The 23,479-nt window shown below is 42.5% G+C and overlaps 1 protein-coding gene across 2 annotated transcripts in view; it reads left to right on the forward strand.

Moving 5' to 3' along the window:
• Positions 1 to 17,693, forward strand: part of LOC146805513 (lysozyme g-like) — a 337,114-nt gene extending 319,421 nt beyond the window's left edge. For both annotated transcript variants that reach the window (XM_085622788.1, XM_085622787.1), the window contains 3 exons: positions 1,051 to 1,247; positions 1,372 to 1,510; positions 17,386 to 17,693. In XM_085622788.1, the coding sequence (XP_085478914.1) occupies positions 1,051 to 1,247; positions 1,372 to 1,510; positions 17,386 to 17,516 (467 nt within the window). In that variant the 3' untranslated portion in view covers positions 17,517 to 17,693. The remainder of the gene's footprint in view (positions 1 to 1,050; positions 1,248 to 1,371; positions 1,511 to 17,385) is intronic.
• The last annotated feature ends 5,786 nt before the right edge of the window (positions 17,694 to 23,479 follow it).

Here is a 23,479-nt window from a genome sequence, read left to right on the forward strand (position 1 = left end):
ATGGCGATTATTCTGCTGTGTTTATTTGTTATTCTGTCTTATGCTGCCCTGTGAGCAACAGATCAAAGTCAGAAAGGGCTAGGAAACTCTTATCTGACCACCCCACCTTGTGACACCCCCACTCAATCAGATATAGCAGGTGCTTCCCCAACCATTTGGCCCATTGTCATACTTTATGTGATAATCATCCACAATTAGAATGACAATGGGCCTGTCCACAAACTGAGCGAGATCGAGATCGGGGAGGGGCTGCTGCAGCCTCATGTGTTCAAATGATAAGTGGGAACTGCCTGCGAATGTAGCAGGGGAATAGCACAGCTTGCTGCCATCCCCAAAATTACGGACAAAGGGCATCCTCATGGACAACGGACAAGAGGCCCAAATAACGGGCAGTCTGTGAAATTTACGGACGGTTGGGCACCCTAGGGAGTAGGCAGGTGGATTCCACCGGTCGGGAATATAACAGTGGGATGTGGCAGGCAGGGAGATTTCCTCAATGAAGAGCTGAAAACGTGAGGTAGGCTGGAATAGGATTTCCCCCCCAACTGGAATGTTCGAGATGGAAAGCATGTGTAAATAAAGAGGACTGGAAAAGTAACGTCCCCTATGTGTGGTGTATGTTGGCAGAGATAAGGCAGGAAACATGCCCAGGAGTAAGCTGCTTATAGAAGGAAGGGGGGTGGGAGTTTCCATGAAGAGAGTTGCCAGTAGGAGGGAGCGTGTATGTAACCTTCCAAAGAAAGGAGCTGATTTTGGCAGAAAGCAGGCAGAAAAACTTGCCTAATAGTTCACTGCTGGTGATGGGAATGAAAATGGGCAGTGGGACTCACCTCCGAGTAACCTTATCTGACTCCCTTGCACATCCTGAATCCTACAGCCATGTGTTGGTCATTGTTTTAGCAAATGCTGGGCATTCACTAGCATGGAGTAATTGACTGTTCCATGTTTTCATGCTCTGCCATTGGATTAGGAATTCTGCCTCAGGAAAATGTCAATTATCAAACAAAATTGCCAACAATAATCTTTACTATTTTACTTTATTCACCACAGGGGTCCGTGCATCCCGCCAGATGGCAGCGACTGACCTCGGAAAGATGAACACATTCAAAGCAAAGATGGTGGCGGCTGGCGAGGAGTTGTGCGTGGAGCCGGCTCTCATTGCTGCAATCGTTTCTCGTGAATCCCGTGCTTTCTCTGACCTGAGGAACGGATTCGGGGATGGAGGAAATGGATTTGGTTTAATGCAGGTCAGAAATCAAAGCAGCGCTGAGAGGGGATCCGATATGTATCCCTTGTTGAGCATCTAGTCGCCAAAAGTGTGTCTGAACTGGTCATACAGATACATAGTATCAATGTTGCTTTGTATTTTAGGTTGACATACGCTCCCGCCAACCCAGAGGTACTTGGGACAGTCAAGAACACATTACCCACGCTACAGAGATTCTTGTCAGCAGGATCGAGGAAATCACGAAGAAGTTTCCGAAGTGGTCTGTGGAGCAGAAATTGAAAGGTCTGTATCAATATATGAGGACCTGCTTCCCCCTCTGCTCACCTTCAGTCTCACTCAAAATCCACTACCCACCTCTGGCATCTAGGAGTGAGAACTTTCACGAAATGTGTATTTCCTAAAGAATAAGGTCCACACCAACCCTCCAATATGAAAGGTATTTTATCTTTGAATGTTGTGATGCGATAATTTCTCCAGGTCCTGAGGGAGTGATTGGTTGCAGTACATTTGGTGCCCATGCAAAGCAATATAACGTTTCTTTGCATGGCCTTGTAAATATGATGCTGCACATTGAGCCAACGCAGCATCAAAAAAGTGATGCTCCGGAGGCGCAAATGTGCCACTAGGGCCTCGTAAATGAGCAAGGATGAGAAAGCAGTAGAGACACATTTCCTAATAATGACCTAATGCTGCTGACTTGCCATGCACTGGCACAGGTTGCCTAACACCATGCACACACCTTTACACCATTGGGGATCAGGTGTTCGTATGATGTCTAACATAGGTTGTGTCCTAAAAACACACCTTGTCAGTACAAAATCCTATGCCTAGACATTTTTCATAATTTCACACGCATTGGATGTGTCGATGTGTTCTGTTCAGTGCTTCACACATGCAATATGTGAAATGTTTGGAGAAATAAAAACATTTCTCCAAGTTTCCACCAGCCTCACAGATGCGTTATTTTTACACTAAGCATGGCCTGGCTGCCTTAGTAGATCGGGCTTAGTGTCAAAGTCCATAGGTGCTTGTGTTACAATGATCACTTTTCACCCATCTAACACCCCCGTGACGTAAAGTGGTGCAAAGCAGTGCAAAATGCTATTTTCCTCAAGAAAAGGTTCTCTTTTCAGTGCTGTGAACTAAATCCCTTTCCAGACTTTGCACCACTGTGCCTTCCTTAGCGTGACTTTTTGCAGGGGCACATGAGCAAATTAATTGTTCCCCATTACTCTATCCGTGGTAGTGGGCATATTTTAGATACCCTGATCTCTATCAATTTCTCTGGTAGCAGAGGATGGTTATAGATGGTTGTCTTGATCTGATAAGATAAGATTGCTTGTATATTAGCTTATGGATTATTGATTTAGTGTGATGATATTGGTATATGTACTAATATTATATGTTGAAGTCGTCATGTTGAGTTATATGTAGTGCTTCTGGAACTTGGAAGCTGTTGTAGCAGTTCTGTAGTAGGGCAGAGGGAAGTATATGCTGCTCTCGGGAAAGACGGGATTGTAAGGAATAACGTGTGACAATTGAAGTTGCGCGTTCACATTGTCTGGGTTCGGAATAAGTGACATCGTCGTATGTTACTATTAGATATTTCTGGTATATAAGGAGTGTGTATCGTAGTGAAGGTTATCTGTGAAACTCTGGTCTTAAGTCCCAGGGATCCGTAAAGGATTGCCGTTAAAGCTTATTGCGGGAGGAGTAATAGGTATTCTCTGAACTTGTTTGAAGAACTGGGCAGAGGTAAGCTGCTTAGTTGTTGTATGTTATAATTCTGTAGTGGAGTAGATTGTCTGTTCTCGGGAAGCAGGATTCTGTGTGCATGTACTATATTTTTCTTGTATGAATGTGCGTGAATGCATATACATTTATTGATTGTAAGACTCTTTGGATACGTCCTAGAGGAAACAGTTATGAGATGTATGTAAGTTTGTTGATTCTTGAGAAATAGACTCTCTTTTACTATTCTGTGGTTAGCGAAGCAGACAATGGAGATGTTTTTATGTTGTAACTAATAGATTTTGTAGAAATTTTGACACGAAGTCTACTGGGAGTTTTGTAAAGGAGGGGTAGACGAGTGACAGAGACAGGAGACAGAGACTGCAGCGACTGTTGACGTCAGAAGGTCCGCGCTCTGATTGGATAGTGCTAGGATTAGTGCGTTAGTGTGAGTCGCGCAGGGATTGGAAGAGCTGTTTAGTGACGTAGACGCTCCAGGATTGGTGCGTTAGTGTGAGTCGCGCTGCTATTGGTTGAGAAACTCGTATTGTATATTTATAATACGGAAAGAGTAGAGAGTTTTAGTAAGCGCTAAAATGTATTATCAAGAGGAGAAAAAGGAAAAAACGTTCTTTGGGAAAGTTAAAAAGTGGTTTACCAAGGATAAAGAGGTTAAAACGAGAGAAGGTGAGTTGCTACCTCCAGCAAAAACACCTGCATCCTTCATGGTTGCGAAATATGGATTACATACCTGTATATGGTTGCAGAATTGGGTTAGGTATACTAAAGAAGATGGTGTTCTAGCATTTCCAGAACATGGTTCATTTAATTTGGCCGTGTTGAGAAATTTACGGGAAAAGATGGTACGTCTGGACCCAAAGCCGAGACCTACGCAGTTCGAGGCTTTAGTGGAATGGGAAGAGGAAGTTCATGAGCGAGAAAAGCAAAGATCTGGAGGGTATTACAGGAACATGTTTGGAAAGAGACATGATCGTGAGACTCATCATGATCGAATGAAAAGGTGGCGAGATGTTAATATGACGGAGGGATTATATCCAATGAGAACAGTTGAAGTTTCTGCTCCTTCTGTAGAAAGGGTTCCTGAGTCAGATATGAGAAGATATGGAGAGTATGAGGATGAGGTCTTAAATGACATGATTTACAAGAGACCACCTCCATATAGACCAGAACCGGATGAGAGTACACCAGTTGTTTCTCCGATAAGAGATACAGTTGAGAAAGAAAAAATGACACCTGAATCAAGAAGTAATAGTTCTTTCAGGGAAAGAGAGAATCGAAGTAGTGAGGAAAATGCCAGAAAATTAGCAAAAACGACAACAGAACTGACTGAGAAAATTAGGGAGTTAACGAAGAATCTGGAAGCTGTTACGGTGCCTGTAACTATAGGTCCGGTTATGCCTGTGTTTGACAAACAGAGAGCAGGTGAGAATGGACTAGTGATTCCATATGTTGGGAATAACCTAACGAATTCAGTTGGTCCTTCAGGAGATTCAAATAAAAGAGCAGAAAGAAGTGACCTGAGACAAACAAGACATGACACATGTAGTGAACTATTGGATGTTAGTGAACCCAGTTGTTCAGGGATGCCAATTTTAGAACCGCAGAAAAGAGTGGTTCCAGTGAGAAAAACTGCTGAAATAACAGTTGATGATTTGAATGATTGGATGAAGGTTCTTCAGAAAAAGGATAAGGATTCACAAGTTATTGATGTGGTTAAGTTACGTATAGAATTAGAAGAGCTTGTGACAGGAACAGTTCCAACAGAAATCCTGAAGAGTCATCATGATGGTGAATTAATGTTTATGTGTAAAAGCATAACATGGAGAGCAAGAAATACTCATGATAGACTAAGAGCGATAGCAAATGAGCAAGGAGTTGACATTGATAAAGTAAAGGTTTTGCAGAAAACTTACAGGATGGATTTCACAGAGAAAGACATTGAAAATTTGAATACTTCTGGTAGAACAGGACAGATTAAAGAAATGGTGGCATTATTGCGAAGATGGGGTGATGTAGAAAAGTGGAAGGATAGGTGGTATAAGAAAAGAGAGGAATCTGAAGATAGAACAACTTATTCAGCATTTCCGGTGAGAGAAAAGGAGAAACCAGTGGAGCATTATCCCATGAGAGAAATACCTGGAGGAGGATATGTACATGTTCCATGGACCAGACAGGATATTTTATCATTTACGAATGATTTCCCTCGATTGAGAGAAAAGCCCGTCGAGTGGTATAGGCAGGTAGATAGGTTTGTGAAGTTGTCAAAAGTGCTGTGGGTTGACCTGAATAGTCTGTTTGATATAATTGTTCCAGCAGACTTGTGGACTGAGTGTAAAATAGTTGTGAGTTGGCCTACTGAGGAATATCCAAGAGATTCAAGAACAGGGGCACCAGATCCAGAAGTGATGAGGAAGTATGATCAGGTGATGGTATACCTGAAGAGTAAAGTTCCTCCAAAAGAGACAGACTGGGTTAAAATAGATCGAACACAACAGGAAGCAAAAGAATCAGTTCATGCTTTTTACGAAAGGCTGATACTGGCTTTTAAACAATTCAGTGGAGATGAACACCTGGGTGACAAGGATTTGAGTCATTTTGTATACAGATTTGTATATGGTTTAAGACCTGAAATTGGTGAGAGAATTCGTGAACACACAGTGGATTGGCAGAGTAAGAAAGTAGATGAGATTCTGAGACATGCAAAATACTTCAGTGATGAAATTGAAGCAAAACAAAGAAAGCTGAAAGAGAAAGCAATGTGGGCACAAGTGAAAGTTGCAGAAAGACAGGAAGCACAGTTAGTGGAACAGGCGAATAATCCAGGAAATAATGCAGGAAATAGACCCAGATATGCAGGAAAGGGGAAAGGAAGTCTTGAGGAAGCAAAGAAAAAGTTCCCTTGTCACAACTGTGGCCAGCTGGGACATTGGAGATCTGTATGTCCTAATCCACCATTAGTGAATAATGAGGGTAAATCCTTAAATCAACAGGTGCAGAATGAAGGGAATAACTAGCAGCAACAGCAACAGAAAGTTGTGAGACAACAGAGTCAGGAGCCAAAACCGCCCTTGCCGCAGAATAGAGGGGTACAAAAGTACAATCAGGACTCGGGATTCTTCAATGATGAACAGGTAAACAAACCAAGACGTTCTAACAAAGTACAGCAGTACTTGTTAAAGAGTGAAGGGAGTGAGTCTGAGGGTGATTATTGACGGTGCCGAAGAGAGGAGGAAGAGTGCATACTTGGTGCAACTCTAGAAATAGACCAGGCAGGACCATTTGTGGATGGGAAAGTAAATGAGGAGAGTGTTACTTTTTTGGTAGACACAGGTGCGACAAGATCAACTGTCAGGTCAACAGATGTTAGAAATCTTCCTCTCTCGGATGAAGCAATCCAAGTAGTTGGTGTAGCCAATACACAAATCAGAACACGTCTTACTGAACCAGTAAGAGTACAGATAGGGAAATTTTCAGACATGCACAGATTTATTGTCTGTGACACGAGTCCAGTAAACCTGTTAGGTAGGGACTTATTGTGTAAAATGAATTGCACAATTTTTTGTACACCAGATGGAATAGCTTTTGAGACACCAGATGATGATGTTTTCTACCGAATGACTCTAGAAAATAAAGAAAATGAGTTAATTGGTGCATTTGCTGTGTTCAATCCGGAGGATTTGCCTCAAGAGCTGAGAGACACAGTGAAAAGAGCAGTTTGGGATTTTACAGGAGAGGATGTGGGATTGATGAATAATGTAGATCCAGTGAAAATTGCAGTGAAAGAGGGAATTACATATCCTAACATTCCTCAGTACAAAATGACACCAGAAATAATTGAAGGGATAACTCCTATAATTGAGAAAATGATTCAGCAAGGAGTTCTGAGAGAACTACTGAGAAGTCCGTGTAATTCACCGATAATGGGACTGAAAAAGCCCAATGGCAAATTTAGGATCGTACAGGATCTGAGAAAAGTTAATCAAATTGTGGTGGCATGTTGTCCTATTGTGCCAAATCCATCAGTGATTCTGTATCAAATTCCACATGATGCTGAGTGGTATACAGTGATTGATTTATGTCATGCGTTCTTTTCAATTCCATTGCATCATGACAGCCAGCCGATTTTTGCATTTAGGTTTGGCCAGCGTATTTTACCATGGTGTCGAATCCCACAGGGGTATACAGAGAGTCCTTCGATATTCAATCAGTTATTGAAGAAATCGTTGGAGAGTTTGATTATGCCCGAAAACTCAGTGTTAGTGCAGTACATTGATGACCTACTGGTGGCATCAAAGACACGTGAAGCTTGTGAAGTAGATACCATAGCTTTACTGAATCATCTGGCAGATGGAGGGTTAAAGGTATCTCCAGCCAAATTGCAGTTTTGCAAAAAAGAGGTGCATTATCTTGGACACAATATTGAAAAAGGTCTGAGAAAAGTGACTACTGACAGGATCAGAATAATCAGAGAAATGAAATCTCCAAAAACCCAGAGAGAAGTGAGAATGTTCCTGGGTATGGTGGGATATTGTCGTCAGTGGATAATTAATTTTTCCCTGATAGCAAAGCCACTGATTAAGCTGACAAAAAGTGAGATGACAGATCCATTAGATTTGGATGCAGAACAATTGGCAGCATTTGAAGAGCTCAAAAGTAAAATGTGTGAGGCTCCAGCTTTGGGTATGCCTGACTATGAGAAAGAGTTCGAGTTGTACTGCAGTGAGAGAAATGGATGTGCACTTTCAGTGTTAATCCAGAAACATGGACAATTGAGAAGGCCTATTGCATACTTCTCATCGACACTTGACCCTGTAGCTGTGGGTTTACCAGGTTGTCTAAAATCTGTGGCTGCAACATGCAGAAGCCTGGAACAGAGTGAGGGGATCATAATGGGATATCCTGTAAAGGTATTCGTACCTCACAATGTGGCAATTCTTTTGACAAGAAGCAGAACTCAGCATATGTCACATAGTCGGCTGACTAAGTACGAAAAAGTGATTCTGGGAGCTTCAAATGTGACTCTTGAGAGATGTGTGAATGTGAATCCAGCGACACTCTTGCCGGATATTGAAAATGTGGGTATAAAGATGGAAGATGATCATGATTGTTTGGATGTGCTTGAATATTGTACAAAACCGAGACCAGACATAAGGGATATTCCCTTACCTGAGAATGACCATGTGTTGTTTGTGGATGGATCATGCCTGAGGAATGATGATGGTGTGCTATGTGCAGCATATGCAGTGTGCAAAGTTTCAGAGGTCATGGAGGCATCACCATTGAAAGGAGTGAAATCTGCGCAATTTGCTGAATTAGTGGCATTGACAAAAGCTTGTGAGATTGGGAAAGATTTGAGAACAACCGTGTTGACTGATAGTCAGTATGGATTTGGAGTGGTGCATGACTTTGGCCAGTTGTGGCTGCAAAGAGGTTTCTTGACATCGGGTGGAACTCCGATAAAGAATGCTGAATTGATTGGAAAATTGCTTGAGGCGATACAGCTGCCTAAGGAGTTAGCAGTTGTAAAATGTGCTGCCCATGGTCCAGGGGATGATTTTATCACGGTTGGAAACCGTTACGCCAACGATGTGGCGCAGTATTGTGCTAAGACAAATCAGTCAATTAATCGGGACTGAATGGAGGAAATGTCTTTTCTTTCTGTGATGTTTACTAATGTCCTAGAAACATGGGATGAAGTAAAGCAGTTACAAGATGAGGCAGGAGAAGAAGAGAAACAAGATTGGGTTAAAGCAGGATGTGCTCCAAGAGAAACAGACCATGTTTGGGTCTACAGAGATGGCAGACCAGTAATGCCAAACTCAATCTTGTCGTCAATGGCAAGGATGTATCATGGCCAGGGACATCTGGGGAGGGATGCGATGGTAAGGTCGTTCAAGCAGACCTGGTACAATGCAAAGTTCAGGACAATTGCAGAGAGCATCTGTCAGAGGTGTTTAATTTGTCAGCAATTTAACACTGGGAAAAAGACAGTGGTGAGTCTGGGAACAATAGGCAGAGAAGGAGGTCCTTTTACAAGAATGCAGATTGATTTCATTGAAATGCCCCAAGTGAACAGACTGAGGTATGTTTTGGTGGTAGTCTGTTTGTTTTCAAGGTGGGTGGAAGCTTACCCAACTAGAAGAAATGATGGATTAACAGTGGCAAAATTACTGTTGAGAGAGTTGATTCCTAGGTACGGGTTTCCAGTTACAGTTGAGTCTGACAGAGGTAGACACTTTCAAAATGAACTCATAGGTTTGATTTGTGAAGCATTGAAAATTCAGCAGAAGCTACATTGTGCATACCGACCAGAGGCTTCTGGTGTGGTTGAGCAGATCAATGGCACAATCAAAAATAGAATTGGAAAGATGTGTTTAGCCACTGGTATGAAATGGCCAGATGTGTTACCTCTAGTTCTGATGACTATGAGATCTACTCCAGATAGAACTACTGGTTTGAGCCCGCATGAAATAATCATGGGACGTGCTATGCGCCATGCATTCGTGCCTGTCAATAAGTTAGTGACAATAACTGATGACATGATTTTGGATTACTGTAAAGGCCTGGCTGACGCAGTTCATTCTGTGTTTCACCAGGTTGGAGAAGAAGCTACCACACTTGAGAAGAAGCAAGCCCATGATCTGAGTCCAGGAGATTGGGTGAGGATAAAAGTTCACAGGAGAAGAAATTGCTTGATTCCAAGGTGGGGAAGGCCGAGACAAGTTATTCTGACTACAACGACTGCAGTAAAGTGTGCTGGAGTGAAGCACTGGGTACATGCAAGTCATACTCTGAGAGTTCCAAACCCAAAAGAAGGAACTGGTAAAGAGTATTTTGAAGAGTCAGATTCCAGTGATGATGAAGATACTGATGATACAGAATCAGTGAGAAAAGAAGCACAGAGAGCTTCAAGAGAATCACTGCGAGTATCAGAGAAAAGATCAGATTCTGTTAAAGAACCTGAAGTTTCAAGTAGCAGTGAAGGAAAAAGAAAAGAAAAAAGAAATCACACAGAGACTACTCCTGAATCAGAAGAGGAGGAGATTGAAGAACCACTTGAGATTATACTTGAAGAAGTAGGGTTAGAAGAAGATAGAGAGGGACAGATTGCGGAAGACCCCCGAGGAGGTGTAGGGAACATTCTTGATGAGCTAGGTGAAGGGACAAGTAGACAGCAAGAAGATTGCGTGTCGGAGACCCGAGGAGGGACAGAAGTAGGGAAGTCTCAAACAGTGGTGAAAAAATCTGTGGAGAAGAAAAAAGCTGCTGGGAAACGGAAACAAGAGGCACTTGAAACAGATGATGAGGATGAACAAACAGAGGGTCGAGTTCTGAGAAAGAGAACTTCGATTGGAGAGAAGAGTGTTAAAGAAGTAAAGCCGAAAAAGGTTGTGAAAGGAGATCGTTGGCCTAACAACCGAGTTAAAAGGGTGAGATACAGAGTAATAAGAGCAAATTCATCGAAAGCTGAACAAGTAAATTAAATATCAAGTCAAAGTTCAAAAGCTGAAGGAGAAGAATCAAAGGAATCAAATGAACCAGTGGAAATAAAAAGAGTAAGAAGACCCAACCAAAAGTACAGATCACCGGAATGGTCTTATGTGACACTGTCTGAAGAAGGAAAAGAAGAAACAGTGACTCGAGATAATCCGGAAGTGGTCTTGAGAGAAGTGGTTGAGGAAGATACTGGTGAAATTCTGAAAGTACTCTTGACTGACATTGGAGAAGAGTCGAGTACTGAGGATGCTGACGTTGGAGATCTGATACAATTTGATGTTGAAGAAATTGAAGTGAAGAATGACAAGTATCCAAACTGAGTGAAAAAAGGATTCACTTGGATCAAGTGAACGAGGAGATCATTTGGATAAACTGAAAGCTGAAGAATTGTTGAAGAATTGAAAAGTTCAAACAGTAGTGGAGTAGTAGAGGCTAAACTGAAATGGCTAACATAGAGGATAATAGAAATAGATGTGCCTTCTTTAAGAGGTGGTGTAGAATGTGCTGCTGTTGTACTGGATTATTAATGCTTCTATGGGGTGTTTTAGTTTTATTAGTTACTTTTAGAGTAGAATTTGGAATGAATATAGAGAATGTGACAAATGTAGAGAAGAATTCACAAGAAGTAGTTCCAATTAGAAGTAGTAGTTACATACACAAAGATAGGTCGATTAATAATTTTTCTAGTAATGTTTTTTCTAAACTGTTATATGAATATGTGAAGACAATGGAAGTAAGGGATTGCTACGTCTGTATGCAATTACCTGCATCTGTCTCAGAGGGTGTTACTTATCACCATTTACCAGCTACATATGGTATTTCCTGTAGTATTTTGAGTAGTGTTTTTTATTTGTTAGGGAAAGTAGATTATAAGATGTCTAACAGAGATAGTATTTTTGGGCACTTGCCAATGAACAAAGAGCTGAATCCAGCTAAAGAAGCTAACACTTTTGGTGAGATTTTTATTGAAGAAAAAGGATTAACATTAGATTACATTTTTAAGAATAATTTAACTTGCAGTTTGAAAGAAGAGGAGAGAGCTTTCCTGGATATGGTAGAAGAAAGGAGAGTGAACATGCATGAGAGAGGGGGAAAATATGAAGTGAGTGAGACAATTTGGGACATTGAGATGGGAAAAGAGTTGAGAAATGGGGCTAGTCCAACTTTAGCTCTAGATGCACCACAGAAGGGTAAACTTTGCATTACCAGAAGGGAATCCCAATATGATACATATTTTGTGGGAACTAGTGAGTGCCATGATACATACTTCATTGCGACAGGTTGGGGTTTCAGAGGTGGAGAAGATACGATTTTTCCAGGAGTGTACTATGTTTGTGGGAACAAGGCTTATTACAAGTTGCCTGACCATTGGTATGGCACGTGTTATGTGGGCCTAGTTTTTCCTAAGATTTTTCATACAGATAAAATAAGAGATGTAGAAGATATTAACTTATTAACACGTTTTAAGAGAGAAACTTGGTCTGAAATTGTGGGTGATATTTTTGGGGTTTTGATTCCAGCAGTGGGAATTTCTTTAAATGCTTATGGAATTTGGAAACTGTCCACAGTGGTTGATCGCTTATCGACAAATACCGCAGGAGGGTTTCTTTTGGTAAATACGGAATTAAGTGCCGTACGTGCCATGTCAATGCAAAATCGACTTGCCCTTGATATTTTATTGGCCAAGGAGGGTGGAGTCTGTGGAATTTTGAAAGTTCAACATTGTTGCACTTACATTCCTGATGAAAGTAAAGACCTGAAGGTCTATATCAAAAATATTACTGATTTACATGAAGAATTAGTACCACTTGAAGCTGGGAGTTTGTGGACTAAAATAGCTAATAAAATGATAGCTGTTAAGGATTTTATTGCAAAAATAGGTAGTACAATTATAGGTAGAATATTGTTTCCCTTGTCTTGTATAATTGTGGCTTTGTTAATAATAAGATTGGTGTGTGTGTGTTGTAAAAACAGGGGAGGGAAGAAGAAATTGAATAAGGAAAAGAAAAATAAGAAGTTGAAAAGAGAACCTCAAGAAATTGAACTAGAAGAATTGAGGGAGAGTGTTTATTTAGAGACAAAGAGAGATGATGAAAGAGTGACTAGTGTTTAATGTTGTGTAAAGGGAAAAGACATTTCTGATTTTTCCTAAAATGGGGCTAAATTTTCAAATTTTTTTTTGGGTTTATTTGGTGATAAAATCACCAAAGGGGGGATTGCTGGAGCAGAGTTTTCTTTTAGAAAATTCATGGGCTTTTGAAGCTCTGGCATGTCTATGCGTTTTATTAATTTATTAATAATTAACAATTAATTATTTGTCTTGTGCAAGTGTGATTCTATTAATCAATCCGTTTATTCTAACATAAGAGAGAGTTATACGAGGGTTAGCTTATTTGTGCTGTTCCTGTTTAATAATAACGTGCAAGTTTTCATGTTTAAACGTTGCTGTGTGTTGTTTATTTGAAGCACAAAACGCTGTCTGAATTAATGTTTTTTATGTCGCAAAGCTAGATAAATACATACACATAAGGGTATTAGTGGGGTTAACACTGTTTAATCATTATGCTGTAGTAACGTTTATTTTGTCTCTTTAATTAAGATGGTCTATTGTGGCCTATGAAGGCCTTAATCGAGCTGACAGTATTTCGAAGCCTGGCTGTGGCATATTCTGTGATGTGGCAAGGGAGACCCCTGCTGGAAAAAGGTCGAAGACAACTGACCATGGTTCTTATTGTAAATTTCCATGAGGACATCAGCAGTTTGGAGGATCTCCAAAGAAATGGAACGTCCTTGGCAAACAAAGGAGCTTCAGAAACGAACAATGTACTGTGGCCCGGCTGCCGAGGGAAGTTGAACAAGTTGGATACTTTGATAGTTTCTTGGTTCCTGTTCCGTAGTTCACGTCTTGTGACTTTTCCTGAGCGAAGATTTCCAGATGTAGCAATGTTACATCCCTTCCTTCTCGCTCTGCTCAGTGATACAGTTTATTCTGCCAACTTTATGTGTGTTTCCATTGTAATTTTCATTATAAGAATTGTTAGCTTAGGGAGGGTTTTGCCACTTGCCATTTTACCTTTGCTGCGTGAACTTGCGTTGCTGAGGATCGATGCTGAGGGACTTTGTTCTGAGAGACTTTACCGAGAGACTTGTCCTGACCCGTTCTGACACTTAGTTAGAATAGGTAACTATGAGAAATGATTTATTCTGATTGATTTACTTTGACTAATTTTAGATAAAGCAATATAACTTTTAAACATGGTGTTGAATTTCCTTTCTTGTCAATTATTGTGTATGTTTTGATCATTATTGTATAGATTGTATAGAGTATGATTAAGGACAACCACTATAATCAGGTCCTATCGGTCAGGGTGTTTAGGTGTTTTCTTTCCACAGGTTTATTGCTGGTAGAGTATTTGAGCGTATGTTAGTGAAATGGGCCCTAGCGTATGATGAATGTATGTGCGTGTAACTGTAAGATTACTCTATCCGTGGTAGTGGGCATATTTTAGATACCCTGATCTCTATCAATCACACACTGATCATGACTCCCTTCCACTGATGTCTGCAGTCAGTGCATTTTGTCCCTATCTGCAGCTAGTCTTGCCCTGTGATGTGAAGACATCCTTCTGCCCGGCAGGACAAACTCCAACTCCCCATCTCCTCACAGAATTTAAGGCTCACAACTTCTGCTTTACCTAGGCAGGATTCCACAGTTCTCATGCATAATACCTGCCATTTGTTTTATATTTTGCCATTCTGGAACAGTCAAGATCTGGTAAGTGAAAAATAATTCCTGTAAAATGGTCAGGATTCTTTAGTAACATCACTAAATAAAATGGTGGAATGAGTGTTGAAACTTTTCAAATCTCAACTCCAGTCACAGATCTGGGTTTAATCCATCGTTATTTTGCTCACCACACCACCCCAATTTGGACCCAGCCATATGCAAATCACTCTTGACCCTTCTCCCCATTGGAAAAGTTTAACCCGAACTGCCCGGCCAGGTCCTCCCTGAACTGGAAACAAGCATCCTGGGACCAGTTCCAGGGTATCACCCCTCATCAGCCAGGCTACCTGGAATCCAGTGGTGCAGCTAGCAAGAGACACACTTCTGGGCATACCCTTAGCCACTTAGGGTGCACATAGCAACACCAAAAAAGAAAATGATGGATGAGTGTTGAAACTTTTCAAACACTCACACCAGTCGCCGATTTGGGTTTAATCCATCGATATTTTGCTAGCCACATCATCCCAGTTTGGACCCAGTCTTATACAAATCAGTCTTGACCCTGCTCCCCATGGGAACAGTCCAGTCTGAACTGCCAAGTCAGGTCCTCCCTGGAATGGAAACAAGCATCCTGGTACCGGTTTCAGGTTATAACCCCTCATCAACCAGCCTCATCATCTTGTTGTATTTATCAGGATTCTTTAGTAACAGGGACATTATCTTTCTATTTGTTCTAATCATCATTCTGGGATGATTTAGAGAAAACTCAGGTACTTTTTAAGTGACTTTTTCGTACGTGATTGCTATTTTAGGTTTTTGTTTCAGGAAACAAAAAATACCAGCTATTTGACTGCTTTTCCAGATATTTGTACTGGCCTGGACTGAACAAAATACAGGGCAGGCTTGCAAAAAAGCAACACGGTGAAACCCCTAACTCCCAAGTGAGCCTCCCATGCATTAACTGTTTTACTAACACCAGCCTCTGAGCTTGCTATGACTGGGGACTGCACATAGGGTCCATTGCTGTGTACTCTGTAAGTATAGTAAATAGCTACGCACCAAATGCATCATCTTTCGTAACTGCAGTGAACACTGGAGAACCTTCCTAAGACTTAGGAACAGTGTCAAACTGGGACAGGAAAGAGGCCCAGGCACCAAAATAAAAAGCAGTCCCTGTTATTGAATCCGATAGATTAAAAAGTGTTCCACAATTGTAAATCAAGGCAGTTTTGAACTTGTAAAGGCCTGTTGTATAGGTGTGTTGCAAGACATGAAAAACATGCATTTGTGCATGCTGTAGGCAATGTTTGTGGTTGTATCATGGAATTCAACAGTAAAACCGACTTACCAAACCATAAATAGTCCCACTAGCAGGCAAAAAAGCAGCCCACACACTGAACTGTGAGACCAGTCCTTCTGACACTGCCAGATTTCCCTAAAGACCAATCTGACCCTGAATAGGATTCTCCCCAATGTGTAAGGAGTTCCCAGAGACCTTAATCTGAGTAAGACCACTATTGTGTCCTTAGAAAGGTATGATCCTTTAAGCCTCCTGCAGTGAGAACAAGGCTGATGGCAGGTGTTCTCAAAAGTAAGGGTGTGCACTGAGGTGTTAGAAGACAAGTTAACGAATCAGAGCCCCTTACTCAGAAAGTAAATGAAGCAAATTTATATTCAACAATGTGTCCTTGTTTTAAATAAACTCTCAACATGACAACCACCAATTGGGAAATTGTGGTAAGGCGATCCCAACTTAATCGTCAGGCACAAATGCTTTGGAAGTTTTAGTCGCCAGTCAGCCAGTTAAGATGTGAAATTGGAACCGAAGTTTTCATATTTCTGGTACATTTGGAGAGTCTGGGTGAACTGTGTCACTAAAGAGGTCTCAGATATAATGAATTAATATATTACTATCAAATACGTCCTTAATTAGTTGCCAGAATTTTCTAAATTCCTTAATTAGTTGTTACAATTTACTAAACGCTCTAGTTTTTAGGCACCAAACCTTCTTGGCACTAACTATGCCAGCCAAAGAGGGATAGAACACTAGTGGTACATAATCGGAGAGCCCGTCATATGTTTCCAGCAGTCATGTCCAGTGACGGCCAGTGCAAGTGAGAGCGTTGGTAGAAGGTGGAGGGACACGACAGACGACAAGAAGGGAAAATGAAATTAAAAAAGAAGAAAACCATCTACCTTGCGCTTGTCACATCGGCGACTCTGCAATGCGGCGAGCGCAAGTTAAGTGGTTTTCTTTTTCTTAAGTTTTATTTTCCCTCATCATCGTTTGTCGACCCCCTCACCCTGCCTCACCGCTCTTGCCTGCACCAGCCGTCACTGGTCATGTCTTCTCCAATGGTGGTGGGACACCAAGCACAATCTAAGTAAGGAGCATCCCTTTGTAACAAGTGCTATCAATGACATCATGGCAGAGTGTCTATAGTTCTGAATGGAAACCCATGTGGAATTTTATCACATTTTATGAACCACGCACCCTTGTGTCTCCGTTACATGCTTTGGTAGAATCAATGCAGACTCCCCTATTCCCACAGGGATGGCACTTTAAGGATTGGGGAGCGTTGACACAAATTCTACCAGGATATCAGCAGGCTCCAGTCTTTCCTGATGCCGTTCCGCCTTCCCTCCTGCTGCCACTGTATGGGACCTTCTAAAGGTGGAAGCTTCTCCACTCTCACACAGTTATCCAGCTAGGAGGAGCAGTGGCTGTGCTGGGTGCCTGTCCTAGGATTCAGATTACTGGTCTGCCCTACAGCAGCGCAATTCCTGTCCCCACACACAGGCACCCTGAAAGCTATTCTCAAGAAGTTCTAAATCCTTTCAGCTCGCACAGGGGAAATGATAAAATAAGGAGCAAGCGATTAACGTTTTTCTTTTTTAAGTTGTAGTGGGACAAACCTATCTCAACACTATGGGGCTGATTCCGATGTCGGCCAGACTCAGGTCTGTCCGACATCGGTCAGGAGCCATAACCGACCGACTTCGGAATCAGCCCCAATGTAGAACAAAAGTATCTCTCCACCAACAACCTATCAGCTTGTAAGAAATATAAGAATCTACACTTGTGCGTTCATTTTTTTGATGGTTCGGTCTACATATTAACAAATTCCCAGAAAATGTTTTGTGCTCACTTTCATGTTAACTCATGTTTTTTAAATTGTAGGTGGAATTGCTGCATATAATGCTGGCCCTGGAAATGTCAGGATCCAAGACGTGGACAGCCGCACCACTGGAAAAGACTATTCGAATGATGTTGTTGCTCGAGCCCAATATTACAGGGAACAAGGATATTAACAACGTGGATCAATTTCATTTGCAAAATTTCCCAATATAACTCTGTTTCACGTGAAAAAGTGTTCAAAAATATGATTTTCAGATTTGGTTTTAAAAGCCAAAATTGTGGTTCCAATCACCCCACACAATGTAATCTTTACAAATTAACACACTCAATAAATAAATAATCTATCTTCATTACTGGTGTTTTGAACAAGAAAGAATACTTTCTCTGATTTTGTCTGCAGTGTCGAAAGGTATTTTAAAATAATGGCTAAAGGGAAAATTAACCTCCTGGGAAATTCATGGAGGTATCACTTGACACTTGACCTCAGTGTTTCCTTTTCTTAATGCCTTTTGACCAGAACAGTCTGCTCCTAGGCGGAGATTCAGCAACATCCATGGTCTTCCAGACGTTCCCTCCAGCCAATTACTTCAAGGGGATAATAACAAACTATTTGCAGCTGTTGAACTGCAACAAACAATACATTTTTTTTAAAAATCAAAAATGGAGCGAATCTACCAGAAGTGACTGCTGGATTGGTTTCCGTGAGGTTTCAGAAATTTTCGCATCATTTGTTAATCTTTACTCAACTTATAACTCGTTCTTTGTGGCAGTCATGTTTACAGTAAGAAACTCTACGAACGCAGCAAAAGCGGTACATATATTAAAACAATTTGAGGTCATTTTTGCTGATTCAGAAAAGGCGTGGGGGAACTGATGTGCATTGGCAAAATATTCTATTTCTGTTTCTGTTTTTACACTTCAGTTCAGAAAATCTCAAAATTTAAAGATGTGCCCGTGTTGTGCACATATTTTTTGCAAATATAGTAAATTCACGGACATTCCATGCAAGAGCTTTTTAAAAACATATTTAATGACTTTCTGTACACATAGATGAATCTACAATACAATCACAACCCTCTTTTTCCTGCCCTGTATTGCATGAATCAAACAGAGTAAGGTCCAACAAAGTGGTGCCCTAATCGACCAGCGGAGTTTCCAAGTTACGTACCATACAGAGGTGGTTCAGTGTATGGGGTTTACTCACAAGGTGCAAGAAAAGCAACAAAAGAGATCAATAAAGAACAGCAAAAAGAAAACCCAGTTAAACTAATCAACTTGCAGGGGTGTACGGGATAGAGGAGACCAATGGAACAGGGGACCGCGGGTGGTATCCTTGCTGCTGCTTTGTGAATGAGAGCGCAAAAGGGTGGGAGAGTGCGCAATACTCAGGAAGAAGGGAATATGTAAGTATGCAAAGAAAGTTCAATCAGTGGTAAGGGTTGCAAAATCAATCGGAGTTGCAAAATCAATCGGAGTCTCCCCCCTTATTCTTGGGCAAGGCCAGACTCGGACCCAAAGCAGCCCTTACAATTTTGTAGGACCAGCCACCCCCCCAGGGGTGTGGTGAAAGGTGCAAGTGTACAAGTGTGAAGCATTGCTGCTTTTGTTACTGTAATAAGTAACCAGTAACAAAAAAGGTCCCCACTGCTGCAAAACTGCCCCATCCCTTCCAGCGTCCTGAGAAAAAGCCCAATGCCAGCTACGGCCAGTCCGGCCCTGACCTTCAGGCAGTCTCACTACCAAGCTAGGTTCCAGAGTGGTTTTCAAGCCATCGCTGTTTGCCGTCATGCCATGAGCAATGCCAGGTCTATGATTTTAATCGTTATTAGCTCTGACCGGGGTCTGAGAAAAAGTCCCAGCAAGCAATAGATTGTCCTTTTCAGAATTTGGGTTGGCAATGGGAGTGTATTGTGGATCTCTGGGCAAGACCAAACCATATGGAAATTGTCTGCCTCCTCTGTGGAGCATCTGGGACATGTCACGTGGGGGCTCTCCTCCTATGGTCTCCAGTTGAAGGTTTCTCCTGCAATCAGGCCTCCTACCCTCTGTCCATACAGATACACCATAGGGCGCCACTGTCCCATAGTTAAGTGCCCCATCAGTTTTAACCCGCTCAGCCTAAAAGTTAAATTCACACCTTCAGCCCTTTATAAGTTGTAAAATAAGTGCTTGTAGGGGGCTGTGAGGGAGGGGCTGCAGCTCAGGTGGGCTCTGCATAATGCCACTTCAGGAGCAGGGTCGTCTGTAGTGGTGGAAACACCTATGAATGTGTTAAGTTGTATGGAAATTAGAAGGGCTTCGCACATTCCCTTTCTTTCCCGGGCTCCAAAAATGCTAGAACCACCCCTGGGGCCAGGGATGTCCTCAGTCCTGCGAGTCCACAGCTCTCTCAAGTCAGTTTTGGCCTGCTGCAATAATGCATAATGGAATAATGAAATCGCCATAGTTTTACCTGTCATCGTGCAGATGATCTGAACGTCAGTGTGTGCCAGAGGTTCTTCAGAGCCAAGTTTCCAGTTTATGGAGCCGTATGAAAAGAAATGGTGGGGGGGCCCAAACTCATCAATAAGGGCCTGGAGATCTTTGAGCGTGTCATTTTCAGCAGATGCCCCAATGTGCTAATGTACAAACCTGACTAGTCTCACAACCCACCCCAATATCCTCAAGGATGTATAGCCGTTAATGCCGACGGCAGGAGTTTGTGAGTGCAGGGGAGCACTCAATGCGTTCACTGAAGCACATGTGCTTTGGAGTGTTTGAGTGTAGCGAGTAGAAACCCCCCAGTGCTCCGTTGCCTCCTCGTGGTATGGAAAAACAAATGAAACAGGGCCTGTAGCAAGGGGATTCTATAGTCTTGACCCCAGGTGTGCTCCCTGGAGTCTCCCTCCATAGCATGGCCCAGGAAAGCTGGGCGGCCAAGTAATAAAGCTCAAAGTCTAGGACTGCTAACCTGCCCTCCGTAGTGGGGAGTTTGAGCTAGGTCAATGAAACCCTATGCATCCCACCACCACACAACGGGGTCAACAGCAACCCATATATTTCTTGAAAGACAGCTCAGGGCACACATAAGGGGATAGCAGTGACGAAATATAACAGGTGTGGAAGAACCATCATCTTTGCATGCCACTACCAAGACCCTTGGAGGACATGGCGATGTATAGAAAGTCCCAACATATGAAGTTGAAATCTTACTCTATGTTGACTGCTAGGACGGTGGCCTTTGGGTACTCCTGGTTTAGGGAGTGTAAAATATGAATAAGCTGACTTATTTTAGGGACTGTGCTGCACGTCAGTCCGGGTCTATCAGCGTTAGGACCCAAGGCAGCCGTGGAGTGAATAGGATCTTGCTTAATAACTTGTAGCCCACATTTAATATAGATAGTAGCCTGCAGGAGGAGACCAGATCTTCCTCCTTGCCCCGTTTAAGGAGTGGGACAAGCAGGGCACCACTTTCCTCACGGATTTGTAGTTTAGTTAATGGGGTCACTAATTTGTCCAAGATGGTCAATTAAAATTCGATTAGTAACCCTTCCGTCCCTGACACTTTCCCCCTTGTCAGGGACGCAATAGCCTCCCTCACCTCTTGAACCCAGATATCTCCCCAAGCAGGGCAGCCATGTTATTGCGCAGTATTTTAGTTTCGGCGACTGTAACATAAGCATACAATTTTTGTGGGTCAAGCCCAGGATGGGCAGTGTAAAAGTAAGCTTAGTAGTTGCGGAATGTAACAATTATGGCCGCTAGTGTGTATACTTTTTGGCCAGTATGGTCTACCAGGGAGAGTATAGGTGTATGGTGTCCATTGGAATTATCAAGCCATGCTAGTAGACTCCAAGTTTTATCCTGTTCTCAGTGGGCCTTAGTTATGTGTTGAGAGTAGTCGTGGCCCTTAATTCTCTCATTTAATATAAGCAACTTCTGCCTCTCGGGCACAGCCTGCTGGCATGCAGTAGGGTCACGAGGTCCCAGCCTGTCTATTGTGTAAAGAGGATATTCTTACTGAATAATTTCATGCTGAAGCTCCGACCGTATTCCGAGAGATGACGCTATGCAATGGCATGAGTCACCACTTTGAGGGCCACCCAATCAGTCAGGAAAGAGGACGCAGGGCCCACTATTCTCCATTAAGAAGTTCTCCAAACTGGTCCCCAGAGAGTCCCAGAAGACTGGGTCCATCAGGGCCTCCGTGCTCAGTTTTCTAGTCTGGATTAGCAGTCTGGAGAGTCTCAGCAAAGGGTCAACAGATATGGGGTTGTGATCTTATAGAGACTTAGAAGATATTCCGAGTGGGTTGCCCTATATCAGGGAAGCCCATTGCATAGTAATGTGCCTAGGCTTACAAAAAGGTAACATATAATAACAGGTATGTTTGTAAAGAGCTTGTTCACGCAAGGGTATCTTGGTGCTGAATAACTGATGTTTATTGTTACCCAACACAATGGAACTCATTTTATCGACCTTGGAAGGATGACAGGCTGAGTGGCCCTGCCGGGATTTTAACCTGTGACCAGAAGGTTGAACACAGGCCCCTTTAGTGGACACATTAGTCAACTAAGCCACCAGACCTGGGTGTCATGTAAGCCCGAGTGATTTGAGTATTCCCAGAAAAGTGGGTTGTCCTCCCTTCATGTGTCAAAAGGTGTCAACCAGACCCCACTCTTGCATCCAATCTCAGAAGAATTTTGCCATGCAGTGAGTCACAGAGGTGGACAGCGATGGGTGAGATCTGTCCAGGCTCATGTCCACAATGTAATAGGAGTATGAACAGAGGGTAGTGCAGAAGTGTGGAAATGTTTGTGGATCGTTTGGTCTATATTTGGGGCATAGAGATTTATCAATGCAACACTCTTCCCCTCTAATTTACCCCCTAGTATTATATACCTTCCCTCTGGAGCAATCCTCTCAATCTGTGGGAGAAAGGGTACACTTGCCAATATACAAATAAGCACATCCCTGGGAGATAGGTGAGAAAGTTGTGTAGTAGATGAGACGCTGTCATTGTTGTTTGTAGTACAAGCTCCTCTAAGTTAGGTCATTTCTTGTAGAAAAGCAACCTGTACATTGCCCCTCTTTATGTAGATCTGCACTCTCCAACTTTTACTTGGGGAATTGAGGCCCCTCACATTCCAGTTGACTAGTTGGACTGTGGATCTGGCACTAGCCCTGGTCCTGTCTCTTTGCATCCAGTCACGGGCTCTGGTCCCTGCCCAATGTCTTTACCCCCTCAATCCAATACTTTAAGGAAACCCTCATCAGTGACAAACAAGAAACTTCAGGAACAAACCACAACTGATCCCTCCCAGCACCATTACATCTGTGGTACTTTGAAATTTGGGACCGCGTAGGAGACAGGGCCCTACCCCTGTCTATTCCGGTATTAGCGAACCGCGAATGGTCAATGCGGTATGTACAAGTGCTTTGTATAACGTTTTAGCGATAAATGCACTGTGTATACAATATTACACATTGACTACGTGGATTCCATCTTAGAGCGGTGGCCATCTTATGGTTGCCCTCACATAGGCTACACATTACGAACAAGTACGGGCCTTTAGAACACATGTACTTTCTGTTTGACTTCTCTGTGACCTGTGCAGCTTGGCTCCGCTGCCCCAGGTCAGTCCGGTCTCACGAGCTCCCCGTCCTACAGCCACCTGTGATTAGCATCAGGGTTTGACACACCATATAGCCTTTTCATCCCACACGAGCCTCCGGCTAATCTCTTTCACACCTGACTCTTCCTGCTTTATGGCTTGTTTTCCAAACAGGAGATGCCCGTGTTTATTGGGGCCTGTTGATATCTGATGTGGGATCTGAGCCTCGCTGGGTAAATAATTGTGGGCTGGCTTAACTGGAATGTGGGATGGTCATCATGACTCTGCCTTTTCGTTTGTAATGGATACATGTGAATGACCATACCGTAAAACAAGGAATGTGTGCCTGAAGCATGATATTTTGTATTTAAGGAGAAGCCTGTTTCTGTAATTTTAAGCAGTCTCCTGAGAACATACATTGTGTTGTACTTCTCGGATACCTGTAATTGGTCTGCAGCCAATAAATCGATCTTTGACTTCACCTAGAAGACTCTGTGTTTCTGTAGGTCTGAAACAGGAAGAACCCGAAGTCTTAGGGTGTG

Source organism: Triturus cristatus, chromosome 8, assembly GCF_964204655.1.
Source record: "Triturus cristatus chromosome 8, aTriCri1.1, whole genome shotgun sequence".
NCBI lineage: Eukaryota > Metazoa > Chordata > Amphibia > Caudata > Salamandridae > Triturus > Triturus cristatus.